General features: G+C 40.4%; 1 protein-coding gene across 1 annotated transcript in view; it reads left to right on the top strand.

Moving 5' to 3' along the window:
• The window catches only part of PRKG2 (protein kinase cGMP-dependent 2), a 144,822-nt gene that overhangs the window by 80,030 nt on the left and 46,630 nt on the right, over positions 1-18,162 (top strand). The window contains exons 6-8 of the mRNA XM_077274603.1: positions 13,470-13,547; positions 16,468-16,562; positions 17,364-17,432. Of these exons, the coding sequence (XP_077130718.1) occupies positions 13,470-13,547; positions 16,468-16,562; positions 17,364-17,432 (242 nt within the window). The remainder of the gene's footprint in view (positions 1-13,469; positions 13,548-16,467; positions 16,563-17,363; positions 17,433-18,162) is intronic.

Below are 18,162 nucleotides of genomic sequence, written 5' to 3'. Positions count from 1 at the left end.
AAAAGCTATCTTTGGTGCCCTGCTGAGCGGATTGAGGACATACACACAGCATTCTAATATGCTGTAGCAGAGGGCTTACAAGTGCTGGCCATATTTTACATGGGGAAAACCCAGTGACAGGTTCTCTTTAGGTCTGTGTTGTGGAAGTTTCATTTGTATGAAATATCATAACATTGTATATTGCATAATTATTAATTATAGTATTAGATTGCATCCTAATTTAATGCTTTGACATGTTTCTTGCTTCTTTCAAAATATATTTAATTAAAAATATAATGTGAATGTTGCAGAGAATAGTGTGGAGTGTTGTGGAGACAACACTTGGAATACATTTAGAAGGAGTCTCAACCATTCAAAAATAAATTAACATTTAAAAAAAAAAACATTTTTGAAATGTCAAATCTGATGACAAGGGGGCTACCAGAAATTATTTTCTATGTGTCTCTAAAACGGAAAAAAAGTGAAAAAGACGCAAAACTATTTTACCAAAGCACAAGAGAGCTCATTAAAAGAGTTCTGTGAGTGCATGAAACAAACTGAAAGGAGGGCCCAGTTAGTTTATTTTCTTGGGCAGAAACATAATATGGAAGGTGGCCACTTCAAATACATGCGGAGGAATCACACACTCCATTTCTGAAAGATTTAACAGAAAGAAACTATTACAAGGTGTTGACTTTATGTCAGTCCTATGTTCATCATATAATTTAACTAGAAGAAAAGCAACCTTCTATTGAAATGCAGTCAAAGAGCACTTTGCACTTAAGTGTAAATTACACCGCCAATGTATCAATGAGTATTTCATAGAAATTCCCTGGTGTCATTTATTAATTCCATGCCACGATGATACAGTGTTTGCTCTCCCATTTCCCAGGGTTTTGATGATGAAATCATTCTGAACAGGTCTTCTTGGATCTGTCCCCTCCAGAGGGTTGGCCATGTAACGTAACACTGACACAGATGTTACAAATTAATAATTCAGCGTAATTTCACCGAAGAGCACAGTCATTTTTCTTTAAAAGATGAAAATGTGTTTCTAATAGAGTATTTGGAGAGCAGACGTAATAACCACAAGAGAATTCCATTCTGATCCCAGATATTAAATCTGGAGGTATGAGGATTAATGGGAGTGCACTTTGCCTGCTACCTCTTCACCTTTCAGTATTTAAAATAGGATGTTCCAAGATTGTTTGGTTTATGTTACTTATTTGTATTTGTCTTTATTCCATTAATTTATTTACATAGATTTGTGCCGTATACATATACAGTTATGCTCAAAAGTTTACATACCCGGCAGAATTTTTACTTACTTTTTTTTCTGAGAATATGAATGATAATGCCAAAACTTTTTCTCCACTCATGGTTAGTGGTTGGGTGAAGTGTTTTTATTGTCAAACTACTGTGTTTTCTCTTTTTAAATTATATTGACAACTCAAAACATTCAAATGACGTGGATCAAAAGTTTACATACCCTGATGATTTTGGCCTGATAACATGCACAGACGTTGACACAAATGGGTTTGAATGGCTGCTAAAGGTAATATCCTCACCTGTGATCTGTTGCTTGTAATTAGTGTGTGTGCATAAAAGCTGAGTGAGTTTCTGTGATCCAGACAGACTCTTGCATCTTTCATCAAGACACTGATGTTTCTGAATTGTGAGCCATAGAGAAAGCAAAAGAATTGTCAAAGGATCTACAGGAAAAGGTAGTTGAACTGTGTAAAACAAAAAAAGGATACAAAAAAATATCCAAGTAATTGATAATGCCAGTCAGCAGCGTTCAAACTGTGTTTAACAAATGGAAAATCAGGGGCTGTGTAAAAACAAAACCATGGTCAGTAGCCCAACAAAAATGTTGTCCACAACTACCAGGAAAATTGTTCGGTATGCAAACATAAACCCACCAATATCATATGCTGAAATACAGAACTCTCTGAAAACTAGCGGTGTGGTGTTTCAAGATGCACAATAAGGAGACACTTGAAGAAAAATGAGCTGCATGGTCGTGCCGCCAGAAGAAAGGCATTACTGCACAAATGCCACAAAGTTTATTGCCTACAATATGCAAAACAGCACAGAGACAAGCCTCAAAACTTCTGGAACAAGGTAATTTGGAGTGATGAGACCAAAATTGAAATTTTTGGCCACAACCGTAAACATTAAATTCGAAGAGAGATCAACAAGGCCTATGATGAAAGGAACACCATTCCTACTGTAGAGCACAGAGGTGGATCACTAATGTTTTGGGGATGTGTGAGCTACAAAGGCACATGAAACTTGGTCAAAGTTGAAGGAAAAATGAATGCAGCACGTTATCAGCAAATACTGTAGGCAAATTTGCACTCATCAGCCCGGAAGCTGCGCATGGGATGTACTTGGACGTTCCAACATGACAACAATCCAATACACAAGGCCAAGTCGACCTGTCATTGGCTACATCAGAACAAAGTGAAGGTTATGGAGTGGCCATATCAGTCTCCTGACCTCAATATCATTGAGCCACTCTGGGGAGATCTCAAATGCGCAGTTCATGCTAGACAGCCCAGGAATTTACAGGAACTCGAGGCTTTTTGCCAAGTAGAGTGGGCAGCTTTACCATCTGAGAAAATAAAGAACCTCATCCACAACTATCACAAAAGACTTCAAGCTGTCATTGATGTTAGAAAGAGCAATGCACAGTATTAAGAAATGGGGTATGTGAACTTTTGATAAGGGTCATTTGGGTGTTTTGGGTTGTTATTATGATTAGTGATGAGCGAATATACTCTGTACTCAAGATTTCCCGAGCACGCTCGAGTGTCCGAGTATTTGTAAGTACTCGGAGATTTAGTTTTCAGCGCCACAGCTGAATGATTTACATCTGTTAGCCAGCTTGATTTCATGTGGGGATTCCCTAGCAAACAGGCAACCCCCACATGTACTTATGCTGGCTAACAGATGTAAATCATTCAGCTGCAGCGCTGAAAACGAAATCTTCGAGCACTAAAAAATACTCGGAGGACACCCGAGCGTGCTCGGGAAATCTCGAGTACCGAGTATGTTCGCTCCTCACTAATTATTATTTAAAAAGAGAAATCACAGTAGTTTGACAGTAAATGGCTTCACCCAATCACTAACCATGAGTGCAGAAAACGTTTTGGTGTTATCATTCATATTCTCTTTAAAAAGGCCAAGAAAGCAAAAATGATGCCTGGGTATGTAAACTTTTGAGCACAACTGTATTTACTTACATTCATATGATGATACATTATTAAAACTTTTTTCAATATATAATAATTGTTTAAGTTAGTTCAAGAGGGTGGTGAGAGTACAATTCGGAGGTGCAGATGTAAGTGTCACCTGGATACTGGTGTTTAAGGTAGCAAAATAGCCTTTCTGCTGTATAAGACATCAGTTGTATGTATCAGACTCCGAACACTGAATTTTTCACGGAAATCTATTTTACTGTTTGGGATTGGTGCCAAATAAAAATTTGTTGAAAGGCTGCAGCATAACCAATCAACAAGTTTTTAGGTTTCGGGAACTTCCAGAGCCATCACAGCTATGCCAAGTATTGTTATGGATGTGGTTGGCCAGCGCAACACATGAGCCAGGCTGTATAAGTGCCGGATCACGGGGGGCTCTGCCATTGTGCTCTGACCAGCATAGTGACAGGTGTAAAAATAAATAAATAAAAAAACGCCATGGGGTTCTGTTGTGAATTTGCTTTTTGCTCCCTCTAGTGGTTACTAGTTTTTTGACTCTGGTTTTTCTGTCATTCCTTTTATCCGCACCTGGGTCGTTAGTTAGGGGTGTTGCTATATAAGCTCCCTGGACCTTCAGTTCTATGCCTGGCAACGTAGTTATCAGAGCTAGTCTGCTGTGCTCTTGTCTACTGATCCTGGTTCCAGTTATATCAGCTAAGTCTGCCTTTTGCTTTTTGCTATTTGTTTTGGTTTTGTATTTTTGTCCAGCTTGTCCCAATCTATATCCTGACCTTTGCTGGAAGCTCTAAGGGGCTGGTGTTCTCCCCCCGGACCGTTAGACGGTTCGGGGGTTCTTGAATTTCCAGTGTGGATTTTGATAGGGTTTTTGTTGACCATATAAGTTACCTTTCTTTATTCTGCTATCAGTAAGCGGGCCTCTCTGTGCTAAACCTGGTTCATTTCTGTGTTTGTCATTTCCTCTTACCTCACCGTCATTATTTGTGGGGGGCTTCTATCCAGCTTTGGGGTCCCCTTCTCTGGAGGCAAGAAAGGTCTTTGTTTTCCTCTACTAGGGGTAGCTAGATTCTCCGGCTGGCGCGTGTCATCTAGAATCAACGTAGGAATGATCCCCGGCTACTTCTAGTGTTGGCGTTAGGAGTAGATATATGGTCAACCCAGTTACCACTGCCCTATGAGCTGGATTTTTGTATTCTGCAGACTTCCACGTTCCTCTGAGACCCTCGCCATTGGGGTCATAACAGTTTGCCAGGCCAGTATTAAATGTTTAATGCATTGCAGAAGAGGGATTATAAGAAAGAAGATTCTGAGTTTTTTTTTTTTTTCTCCTTCCCCTTTACCTCAGAGTGGCTATGCTTGCTGCAGACATGAATGTCCAGACCTTGATTACAAGTGTGGACCAGCTGGCTACTCGTGTGCAGGGCATACAAGACTATGTTATCAGAAATCCTAGGTCAGAACCTAAAATACCGATTCCTGAACTGTTTTCCGGAGACAGGTTTAAGTTTAGGAATTTCGTGAATAATTGTAAATTGTTTTTGTCCCTGAGACCCTGTTCATCAGGAGATTCTGCTCAGCAAGTAAAAATTGTTATTTCGTTCTTACGGGGCGACCCTCAGGATTGGGCTTTTTCGCTGGCGCCAGGAGATCCGGCATTGGCTGATCTTGATGCGTTTTTTCTGGCGCTCGGTTTACTTTATGAGGAACCCAATCTTGAGATTCAGGCAGAAAAGGCCTTGCTGTCTATGTCTCAGGGGCAGGACGAGGCTGAAGTGTATTGCCAAAAATTTCGGAAATGGTCCGTGCTGACACATTGGAATGAGTGTGCACTGGCCGCTAATTTTAGAAATGGCCTTTCTGAAGCCATTAAGAATGTTATGGTGGGTTTTCCCATTCCCACAGGTCTGAATGATACTATGGCACTGGCTATTCAAATTGACCGGCGGTTGCGGGAGCGCAAAACCGCAAATTCCCTCATGGTGTTGTCTGAACAGACACCTAATTCAGTGCAATGTGATAGAAAAACCGCAAATTCCCTCATGGTGTTGTCTGAACAGACACCTGATTTAATGCAATGTGATAGAATCCTGACTAGAAATGAGCGGAAAATTCATAGACGCCGGAATGGCTTGTGCTACTACTGTGGTGATTCTACACATGTTATCTCAGCATGCTCTAAACGTATAGCTAAGGTTGTTAGTCCTGTCACCGTTGGTAATTTGCAACCTAAATTTATTCTGTCTGTAACTTTGATTTGCTCACTGTCATCTTATCCTGTCATGGCGTTTGTAGATTCAGGTGCTGCCCTGAGTCTCATGGATCTCTCATTTGCTAAGCGCTGTGGATTTACTCTTGAACCATTAGAAAATCCTATTCCTCTTAGGGGTATTGATGCTACACCATTGGCAGCAAATAAACCGCAGTATTGGACTCAGGTTACCATGTGCATGACTCCTGAACACCGCGAGGTGATACGTTTCCTGGTTTTACATAAAATGCATGATTTGGTCGTTTTAGGGCTGCCATGGTTACAGACCCATAATCCAGTCCTGGACTGGAAGGCTATGTCAGTCTCAAGTTGGGGCTGTCGTGGTATTCATGAGGATTCCCTGCCTGTGTCTATTGCTTCTTCTACGCCTTCGGAAGTTCCGGAGTATTTGTCTGATTATCAGGATGTCTTCAGTGAGTCTGAGTCCAGTGCACTGCCTCCTCATAGGGACTGTGACTGTGCTATAGATTTGATCCCAGGCAGTAAATTTCCTAAGGGAAGACTGTTTAATCTGTCGGTACCTGAACATACCGCTATGCGTTCATATATCAAGGAGTCTCTGGAAAAAGGACATATTCGTCCGTCTTCTTCCCCTCTTGGTGCGGGATTCTTTTTTGTGGCAAAAAAGGACGGATCTTTGAGACCTTGTATTGATTATCGGCTTTTAAATAAGATCACTGTCAAATTTCAGTATCCTTTACCGCTGTTGTCTGACTTGTTTGCCCGGATTAAGGGTGCCAAGTGGTTCACCAAGATAGACCTTCGTGGTGCGTACAACCTTGTGCGCATTAAGCAAGGTGATGAATGGAAAACCGCATTCAATACGCCCGAAGGTCATTTTGAGTACTTGGTGATGCCTTTTGGGCTCTCCAATGCGCCTTCAGTTTTTCAGTCCTTTATGCATGACATTTTCCGGAAGTATCTGGATAAATTTTTGATTGTTTATCTGGATGATATTTTGGTTTTTTCTGATAATTGGGATTCGCATGTGGAGCAGGTCAGGTTGGTCTTTAAAATTTTGCGTGAAAATTCTTTGTTTGTCAAGGGCTCAAAGTGTCTCTTTGGTGTACAGAAGGTTCCCTTTTTGGGGTTCATTTTTTCCCCTTCTGCTGTGGAGATGGACCCAGTCAAGGTCCGAGCTATTCTTGATTGGACTCAGCCTTCGTCAGTTAAGAGTCTTCAGAAGTTCTTGGGTTTCGCTAACTTCTACCGTCGTTTTATCGCTAATTTTTCTAGCATTGTGAAACCTTTGACGGATATGACCAAGAAGGGCTCCGATGTAGCTAACTGGGCTCCTGCTGCCGTGGAGGCTTTCCAGGAGTTGAAACGCCGGTTTACTTCGGCGCCTGTTTTGTGCCAGCCTGACGTCTCACTTCCCTTTCAGGTTGAGGTGGATGCTTCGGAGATTGGGGCAGGGGCCGTTTTGTCGCAGAGAGGCCCTGGTTGCTCTGTTATGAAGCCTTGTGCCTTTTTCTCTAGGAAGTTTTCGCCTGCCGAGCGAAATTATGATGTGGGCAATCGGGAGTTGTTGGCCATGAAATGGGCATTTGAGGAGTGGCGTCATTGGCTCGAGGGTGCTAAGCATCGTGTGGTGGTCTTGACTGATCACAAAAATCTGATGTATCTCGAGTCTGCTAAACGCCTTAATCCGAGACAGGCCCGCTGGTCATTGTTTTTCTCCCGCTTTGATTTTGTTGTCTCGTATTTACCAGGTTCAAAGAATGTGAAGGCCGATGCTCTTTCTAGGAGCTTTGTGCCTGATGCTCCTGGAGTCGCTGATCCTGTTGGTATTCTTAAAGATGGAGTTATCTTGTCAGCTATTTCTCCGGATCTGCGACGTGTGTTGCAGAGATTTCAGGCTGATAGGCCTGAGTCTTGTCCACCTGACAGACTGTTTGTCCCGGATAAGTGGACCTGCAGAGTCATTTCCGAGGTTCATTCCTCGGTGTTGGCAGGTCACCCGGGAATTTTTGGCACCAGAGATCTGGTGGCCAGGTCCTTTTGGTGGCCTTCCTTGTCAAGGGATGTGCGGTCATTTGTGCAGTCCTGTGGGACTTGTGCTCGAGCTAAGCCTTGCTGTTCTCGTGCCAGCGGTTTGCTCTTGCCCTTGCCTGTCCCGAAGAGACCTTGGACACATATCTCCATGGATTTCATTTCTGATCTTCCGCTATCTCAGGGCATGTCCGTTATCTGGGTGATATGTGATCGCTTCTCCAAGATGGTCCATTTGGTTCCTTTGCCTAAGCTGCCTTCCTCTTCCGATCTGGTTCCTGTGTTTTTCCAGAACGTGGTTCGTTTGCACGGCATCCCTGAGAATATTGTGTCAGACAGAGGATCCCAGTTCGTTTCCAGGTTCTGGCGATCCTTTTGTAGTAGGATGGGCATTGATTTGTCGTTTTCGTCTGCTTTCCATCCTCAGACTAATGGACAGACGGAGCGAACCAATCAGACTTTGGAGGCTTATTTGAGGTGTTTTGTCTCTGCTGATCAGGACGATTGGGTGACATTCTTGCCGTTGGCTGAGTTTGCCCTTAATAATCGGGCTAGTTCCGCCACCTTGGTTTCGCCTTTTTTCTGCAACTCTGGTTTCCATCCTCGCTTTTCTTCGGGTCATGTGGAGCCTTCTGACTGTCCTGGGGTGGATTCTGTGGTGGATAGGTTGCAGCAGATCTGGAATCATGTGGTGGACAACTTGAAGTTGTCACAGGAGAAGGCTCAGCGCTTTGCCAACCGCCGCCGCGGTGTGGGTCCCCGACTACGCGTTGGGGATTTGGTGTGGCTTTCTTCCCGCTTTGTTCCTATGAAGGTCTCCTCTCCCAAATTTAAACCTCGTTTTATTGGGCCTTACAAGATATTGGAAATCCTTAATCCTGTATCTTTTCGTCTGGATCTTCCTGTGTCGTTTGCTATTCACAATGTATTTCATAGGTCCTTGTTGCGGCGGTACATTGTGCCTGTAGTTCCTTCTGCTGAGCCTCCTGCTCCGGTGTTGGTTGAGGGCGAGTTGGAGTACGTGGTGGAGAAGATCTTGGATTCTCGCCTCTCCAGGCGGAGGCTTCAGTACCTGGTCAAGTGGAAGGGCTATGGTCAGGAGGATAATTCCTGGGTGGTCGCCTCTGATGTTCATGCGGCCGATTTAGTTCGTGCCTTTCATGCCGCTCATCCTGATCGCCCTGGTGGTCGTGGTGAGGGTTCGGTGACCCCTCACTAAGGGGGGGGTACTGTTGTGAATTTGCTTTTTGCTCCCTCTAGTGGTTACTAGTTTTTTGACTCTGGTTTTTCTGTCATTCCTTTTATCCGCACCTGGGTCGTTAGTTAGGGGTGTTGCTATATAAGCTCCCTGGACCTTCAGTTCTATGCCTGGCAATGTAGTTATCAGAGCTAGTCTGCTGTGCTCTTGTCTACTGATCCTGGTTCCAGTTATATCAGCTAAGTCTGCCTTTTGCTTTTTGCTATTTGTTTTGGTTTTGTATTTTTGTCCAGCTTGTCCCAATCTATATCCTGACCTTTGCTGGAAGCTCTAAGGGGCTGGTGTTCTCCCCCCGGACCGTTAGACGGTTCGGGGGTTCTTGAATTTCCAGTGTGGATTTTGATAGGGTTTTTGTTGACCATATAAGTTACCTTTCTTTATTCTGCTATCAGTAAGCGGGCCTCTCTGTGCTAAACCTGGTTCATTTCTGTGTTTGTCATTTCCTCTTACCTCACCGTCATTATTTGTGGGGGGCTTCTATCCAGCTTTGGGGTCCCCTTCTCTGGAGGCAAGAAAGGTCTTTGTTTTCCTCTACTAGGGGTAGCTAGATTCTCCGGCTGGCGCGTGTCATCTAGAATCAACGTAGGAATGATCCCCGGCTACTTCTAGTGTTGGCGTTAGGAGTAGATATATGGTCAACCCAGTTACCACTGCCCTATGAGCTGGATTTTTGTATTCTGCAGACTTCCACGTTCCTCTGAGACCCTCGCCATTGGGGTCATAACAGGGTTCCCCATTTCTAATAACCAAAGGAAAACAGACAGCTGTAAGCTGGTCTAATTAAGCTGGTAAAGGGCCAATATATATGGACCTTCCCAGCCTATTAATATCAGCCCCCAGCTATCTGCTTTGCTGCTTATTAAAAAAGGCAAAGCAGACAGCCCATAAACTCAGAATTGGTGCATCCATTCGATGGAGCTTTGGCGTGGCTCTTCTTGATTGCCTCGTTGTGGTGGCAATCGCAATAATAGCTATTGGGGTTGATGTCAGCTGTGTAATGTCAGCCCGCATTAAGCTCAGGGCTTAGTAATGGAGAGGCGTCTATCAGACACCCCCATTGCTAACCTCGTATTTAGAAATAAAAATACACACACACAGGAAAAAAAGTTTATTTGAATAAAGACTCCCCCACAGATTCCATTGTTTACCCATTTTTATTAACTAAGGACAGTGTTTCAGAAGTTTTTTGGTTTATTTAGATGCAACTTTAACTTGTTACCATGTTCTTTGTAAAATGAAGTGGTTTTCTCCTGGCAACCATTCCAAAGAAGTCATGCTTGTTAAGTCTTTTTCTAATTGTACTGTCATAAACTTGAACATTTAACATGCTGAGTTCTTTAGAGTCTGAGCGGTAGCTCTTGGAGGTTTTTTTTGTATTTTCTCTAAACATTGCACATTTTAACTTTGAGATGAATTTACTGATATGTCTGCTCCTAAGTAGATTGTCAACTGTCTTGAATATTTTCCACTTGTGAATAATCTTTCTCTCTGTAGAATGATAGCCTTCCAAATGCTTGGAAATGGTCTTATATCTCTTCCCAGATTGATGGACAGCAATAATTGCTTCCCTAAGAATATTACAAATATTTTTCCTAATTGTGTTACTAAACTCCTGAAGGCGTCAGACCAGCAAACTGCCAACATTTCTGTTTTCACAGAAGCATTAACAATTTTGGATGAGCAATTAATAAAGGTCATTTGATGACCTCTTACTTTCTATTTAGGCAGTAAGGGTGTGTTTCATTCTTTATACATTGCTTCTGAATTTTGGCTTACCTTTTGTTAAGTAAATTATGACAATTTTTACTATGTCTGGATATATAAAACCATCAAATTCAAAGAGGAAGTACTTATTTTTTCTCACGACTGTACTGTAGAATTGTAACCTTTATAAGCATATCAATCATTTTAATAGTTCAACATTGTGTACTGATTAAATCAGTAATATAGGATTTACTGTAGTCAGAGTCAGGGCTCCATGTTTTCTGTTATTGAGCTCAAAATCACCGTCTCCTTGCACATTCCTAGAGTTAAAGGTTAAACCTCTGGCTCTTTGAGGTCACATATAAGGGCGATAAGGAACTAATTAAGCTTCTTCCATTAGTATTTATAGGCCGCAAGAAGTTAATCATTTCAACTCTATTAATGTGTTAATTAAGGCATCATTTAAAACTCTCCATAGAGTTTAGTTTATGGCCAACAACTCTCACTTTTCACTGTTCATATGTTTTCAATGTGGGAAAGAGAATAAGCCATTGTCAGATGCTGCAGTAACAAACAGTTGAGCATCGAAATCCCCACATGCCTGATCTGTCAATTTCACAATGTTTAATCCAGTTTAATTGTAAAAAAACAAGTAACTTGCTAAAGATGAATGCATCTTGTATAGCCTTTTAACTACATCACGTTTATTGTCTTTTCTCAACTTGTTCTCGCCGATTTCAGGAACTTAGAAGAATTCTAAGCTTAGCTTTCCATCTTCAAAGATTATTCTCATCTTGTAACGTTATGGTATATTGCTTGGGTATAATAGAAGAGACAAATTGCCAAGCAGCTGATATTTTCTAAAATGTACTTTAGCTGTTATTTCTAAAAAGACTTTGTTATTGCCTTAGAAATGTTGACTTTGGTAGACATGTAGTGAGGTAGTTGAGGTGCACAGACAGAACATTATTGCTGGAGAGCCTACAAACTCTATTTGGTGCTAAAATATATGATCACTAGTGATGGGAGAATCAATTCACAGGGCTCTGGTTCATTGGCTGGGTCAGTAGCCTCTGGAGTTCTATAAAACTCCAACCTTCCAAGATGCCAGATGTGGGTTTTGATATGCCCAACAGGCGGGATGTCCTCTTTGTGTTGTGCACATGGAAAGAAAAAACTCCAGCTCCAGGAATAAAAAGTATCAGAAATTTATTTAAACATATTAAAATTTGGAAAACTGCTGACAAGCGAAAAATTACATCATTTGGATGGAAGCTACCATGTAGTCGCTGGACGCGTTTCGAGCACAAACGGCGCTCTTAGACTTCAGCAGAAGTCGCTTGTCAGCAGTTTTCCAAATTTTAATATGTTTAAATCAATTTTTGATTCTTTTTATTCCTGGAGCTGGAGTTTTTTCTTTCCTTGTGCACAAGTTTCAACGTCAGACAGAGATGTTTTTTCCTTGCTCCGACATTACGTGGACTACAGACGAATGTTTCTACTGGGTGAGCTGAAAAGTTTTTCTGATTTTCCTCTTTGTGTTGTGACACAAATGATGTTGTGCAAGTCGGGCGTATGAAAATCCACCCCCGGAACCAGGGAAGATAATAGATTCAGAGAGCTCTCATGCAGCTGCCAGAGGCCATTGACCTGGAGTGCTGCCAATCATTCTGCCCACCTCTAATCATCACTATAAAAATGGTGGGTACCAGACCTCAGAGACAACCACCAAGCCTGAGAAAAAAGAGGCCACAGCAAAAGTTAGGCTCGGTGCACACCAGCATATTTTTTCTCATCTAAGAGAATTGGGCCGACTTACTCCGAGAGTGTGATTATTGTGTGATCTGATTCTCTTGGAAGAGGAGAGGATGGAGAAAAAAATGTCTCTATTAGTGATGAGCGAGTGTACTCGTTGCTCGGGTTTTCCCAAGCACGCTCGGGTGGTCTCCGAGTATTTGTTAGAGCTCAGAGATTCAGTTCTTGTTGACTCAGCTGCATGATTTACAGCTGCTAGCCAGCCTGAGTACATGTTGGGGGTTGCCTGGTTGCTAGGGAATCCCCACATGTATTGAAGCTGTCCAGCAGCCGCAAATCATGCAGCTGAGGCGATGAAAACTAAATCTCCGAGCAGTCACAATTACTTGGAGATCACCCGAGCGTGCTCCGGAAAAACCCGAGCAACGAGTACACTCGCTCATCACTAGTCTCTATCTTATCCGTTCTGTCAGTGCATGGACATCGGACTGCACTGAGATGTAACCCGAGTGCAGTTTGATGTTTTCAACATCCTCATTGGCTTGCATGGTCTAATGCAATCTGAATATTGGATGAAACTCAGGCAAGTAGCTATTTTTTCCTTGGATAGTATCTGTCTGAGAACATATTGGACATGTGCATGGTTCCAAACACTAACTCGGACCGATAATATAGTCATCTGCATGAGCTCTTTAAGAGAATCAGGTACCAAGTTTTTCCTATACTATCTGAGAGGAGCATGAGTGGTAGCAGAGACCCAGATTCCAGTAATCACTTACTGGTCTACTTGCTTCAGTTTTGATAAAATCACTGCAGATCTACTAGTTCTCTGAATATTGAGCTTTGTATATCTATGCCCTAATCACTGATTGACATCTTTCTGTGTACACTGTGAAAAGACAGAAAGCTTCCATTCAGGGGGGGCAGGGTTATACATAGGTCATGAATATGGAGGACTACGTGGCAGCAGGTTTACTAGTGGTATTCTCCTGATGATAAAACAGTGATTTTAACAGAACTATAGCAAGCAGCCAAGTAAGTGACACATCGATGGAAACAGGTTCTCTGTGTCTACATTATGCTGCTTTAAGGTTAAGTAGCAAAAACCTATGTGTCTGAATGGAGAAAGGAACATGAAGCATCTTAAAATAAGAACATAAACAGAATAAGAATGTATTTACAAAAATGTAATATTACCATTTACTTATCAAACATTAAGTTGTATTAAAAGGTAATATTTTATTTTAGAAAGTTAAAAATTATGACATAATCAATTACTATTTCTCTACAGGAACGGTATGAAAATGGGGAATATATTATTCGAGAAGGAGAGGAAGGAAGTACATTCTTTATCATTGCTAAAGGACAGGTAAGAGGAGCCAAGCATAACAAACATGCGTAAGGCCACATTCCCCCTGCAACAGACAGTGACATATTTGCTTGCCCCCTAGTGCTGACTATATTTTTCCTTTTGTTTAAAAAATATGCGGGAGGGGAATATCTGGAATCTGTTTTTGTATGTGATTGAATAATGTTATACATTTAATGTACTTTTTGTACATGTTCTATAGGGTAGATATTATACATAGATCTGTATGGAAGTAGGTATCTCACATAAAGGGACTAGATTTAAGTAAATATATCTTACTTAGGCTACGTTCACATTTGCGTTGTGCGCCGCTGCGTCGGCGACGCAACGCACAACGCAAACAAAAACGCAACAAAACGCACGCTAAAACGCTGCGTTTTGCGACGCATGCGTCCTTTTTCGCCGAAAGTTGGATGCAAAAAAAAATGCAACTTGCTGCGTTCTCTGCGCCCAACGCTTGTGGCCAAAAAAACGCATGCGTCGCAAAACGCAGCACAACGCATGTCCATGCGCCCCCATGTTAAATATAGGGGCGCATGACGCATGCGGCGACGCTGCGGCGCCGAACGCTAATGTGAACGTAGACTTAAAGAGGTTGTCTAAAACGAAATATCATTTTAATCCTAAATGCCAATCTATTTATTGTCATAATCTAATCACTTTTCTAATATACTTAAACTAAAAATTCTCTACCATTCCCTGACTACTCTATTTAACTGCTTTATTATTTTTTTTTACTACTTCCGCTTGGATGCTTCATTTGAGAATCCCAGTGCATACGAGGATAGGCAAACAAGTCATCACCAGCGGGCGGAGGCTATGACAGTTACCCTGAATCGAAAAATCATCAGTGACGTCCGTTTCAAGGGCTGTGCTAGTCCCTGTTCTACTGAGCATGCATCAAACCTTACATATGCTCAGTAGATTCTTGTCATGTGCAATATGCACAGTGCAGTGACAGTGCGCTCTGATCAGAAGTAACGAGCAAGAGAGCGCACTGTCACTGCGTGTTGTAAGAAAAATAGCTGGTGTGCAGGAAAAGCAGAGATCAGCTCCTCCTCCGCAGGTGACAACACTTGTAGGGCAGTGTTAGTCTCTGCAAGAATTTAGGATTAAAATACATTTTATTTTCGGACCACCCGTATAAGATCATGATATTTTCATGGTAATTAAGAGATCCCAGATATTACTGTTAAATGGATTTTGCCTATAGTTTCTCATTAGAGCACAAGTACAACATAAAGCATAGCCTAGGATCCCATCTATGACCTTCTATGACTTTGCTAATTCATGTCTGGTATGTAATACTACAAGACTGGTCAGCTGGAGCTTAACTTCCTACACAGAGGATTGTAGGGAGCTCCAGAAAGCAAACCTGTGCCGATTAGTTTATGGCCTGGGAATTTTCAGGGACATGGTTGTCTATATCAGACAACCTCTTTACTTTTGCAAACTTTATAAGACTGCCACCAGGTTTCTTTTTTTCTTTCTTTTTTCTTTTGAATTTTAAGAGTAAATGTTTGTAATCATAAAATAATAATGTGTTGCGCCATTGTGAGAAAATCCTGACCTTTTCCTTTTATTATAACGTTATCCAACAATTAATGAAATTAAAATACCATTACTAAAAATCTGAATAGTATAAATGTTATATAAATTGAAGTAGACGGAAATGTGAGTGTTTATGATGTGACATTTGGTTTAATAAAAAGCCACCCACAGTTTTTCATTTTCAGTCTCATTGATCGTGTTTTCTTAGCTAGCATTTATGCAACAAGCTTCCCCCATTTTATATACTTTGGCAAAATTCAGCAAAACGTTAATTGTAACAAAATTTGTCCAAACACGTGAAAATGGAGTTCTTATATTGAATGTAATATAAATGCTCAGGTACAATAATATTATGCTTGGTGGAGTCATTGACATTGGATGTGGCTCAGCACTAGCAGCCATGATTATTCTGAACACAATTAAATGTAATGTTGCAGACTTGACTTCTATTTATGAAACGTTAACATGGTGTGCAACAAATGTAAAGAGCACACAATGAAAAGCTGCAAAACAGTAAGCCATGATTCATAATATGGCAATGAAAGAAGAAAAATAACATTATTACTTATTATTTGAAGCATTGTTAGGAACATATCTGTATATGTGACAATTAACCCCTTCAGCCCCCAAGCCTGTTTTCACCTTCATGACCAGGCCAAATTTTACAATTCTGATCAGTGTCACTTTATGAAATTAAATTTGGAACGCTTCAACAGATCCTACTGATTCTGAGATTGTTTTCCGTGACATATTGTACTTCATGATAGTGTTATAAAATGTATTCGATATGACTTGCGTTTATTTGTGAAAAAAAGGAAATTTGGCAAAAATTTAAAAAATGTAGCAATTTTCAAACTTTTAATTTTTATGCCCTTAAATCAGAGAGTTATGACACACAAAATAGTTAATAAATAACATTTCCCACATGTCTCCTTTACATCAGCACAATTTTTGAAACATTGTTTTTGTCTTGTTAGAAAGTTATAACGGTTAAAATTTGACAAGCGATTTCTCATTTTTCAAATTTACAAACCCATTTATTTTAGGGACCACATCACATTTGAAGACACTGTGAGGGTTATATGTGACAGAAAATACCCAAAAGTGATACCATTCTAAAAACTGCACCCCTGAAGGTGTTCAAAATCACATTCAACAAGTTTATTAATCCTGTGCTTTACAAGAATTATTGGAATGTGAAAGGAGAAAATGAACATTTAACTTTTTTAACCAAAATCTTACTTTAGACCCATTTTTTTTATTCACAGCATGTGGATCCCAAACTATCTAACAGTTTTTCATTATTCCAAACATTTGTTTCTCTGTTTCAGTTCTGATATTTTTTTTTCTAAATGTGAATTAATTTTAGGTGAAAGTCACACAAAGCACAGAAGGCTTCAATGAGCCCCAACTAATTAAAACATTACAAAAGGGGGAGTACTTTGGTGAAAAAGCCCTTATCAGGTCAGAAATTAACCGCCTGCCTTTATATATCACATTGCCTAATGAAATATAAAAATGTTCATTCTATACACCTACTGAAATAATGTATCTATCTCTATCAATCTATCATAACTTATATCATATATTTATATCTATCATCATCATCATCATCATCATATCTATCGATCTATCATCTATGAATCATCATTTACATAATATCTATCATAATTTATGTCTATCATCATCAACTATCTATAATCATCATCTATTTCATATCTATCTATCTATCATCATTATCTATCTCATATCTATCTATCATCTATCTTCTATGTATCTATTATATCTATCTATCTATCTATCTATCTATCTATCTATCTATCTGTAGATTTATCTATCCTCTATCTATCTATCTATCTATCTATCTATCTATCTATCTATCTATCATCATCATCTATCTCATATCTATCTATCTATCTATCTGTAGATTTATCTATCCTCTATCTATCTATCTATCTATCTATCTATCATCATCACCTATCTCATATCTATCTATCTATCTTCTATGTATCTATCTATCTATATATTATACATATCTATTATATCTGTCTCTATCTATCTATTTATTATCTATCTATATATCTATTTTCTATCTATTATATCTATCTATTATCTAAGTATTTATTATATCTATCTATTATCCATCTATCTAACCCATATCTATCTATCTATCTATCTATCTATCTATCTATCTATCCCATATCTATCTATCCATCTCAAAATCTATGTCATTAATCCTAATCAAATCAATTATTTTGCATGCAGTGATGATGTCAGATCAGCAAATATTATCGCAGATGACAATGAAGTTGAGTGTCTAGTCATGGATAGAGAGTAAGTAGCACAAACTGTTTTCTGTTTTAAACTCTTTACTCTTTTTCTTACAATCAGTGGAGAATAATTTATTGTAAATTGCTACTTACAAGTTTCTACCTTTTGGTTATCTGTCTCAGGGAGTCCACTGGGAATGCCAAGTGCTTTACACTGCCGCTCGGACTGTGTTGGTTCCTAGAGTTCTTATTTAAGTTTATATACCCATACCACCAATTTTATATAATGATGAAAGCTTATAAAAATGACTATTTCAAAGCCCCAGATGACATGAGAAGGAGTTTCAGACCTTAATGCCTATGTTTTTCAGAGTTGCATATTTTGTAAAAAGAATTTCACTTACCGTATATATTTGTGCATAAACCAAGTTTTTCCGCACATTTTATTGTGCTGAAAATGCCCCCCTCGGCTTATACATGAGTCATTGTCCAGAAAGCCAGCGGGGGAGGGGGAGCGGCGGAGCAGCGGCAGGAGCTGGTGGCTGTGGCTGTAACTGTGCAGCTGCTAAAGAAAAATGAATATTCAGCAGCTGCCGACTTCCAGAAGACATCATACTCACCTTCCTCGCAGCATCTCGTTGGTCCCGGCAGCTCTTCCTGTGCTGAACGATCACGTGGCACCGCTCATTAAGGTAATGAATATGCACATGTCTCCAATCCCATAGGCGTGGAACGTATATTTATTACCTTAATGAGCGGTGCCACGTGATCGCTCAGCACAGGAAGAGCTGCTG

The sequence above is a fragment of the Ranitomeya variabilis genome, chromosome 1 (assembly GCF_051348905.1).
Source record: "Ranitomeya variabilis isolate aRanVar5 chromosome 1, aRanVar5.hap1, whole genome shotgun sequence".
Lineage (NCBI taxonomy): Eukaryota > Metazoa > Chordata > Amphibia > Anura > Dendrobatidae > Ranitomeya > Ranitomeya variabilis.
The sequence above is the reverse complement of the archived record's forward strand: the minus strand, read 5'-3'. Positions and strand labels throughout refer to the sequence as shown.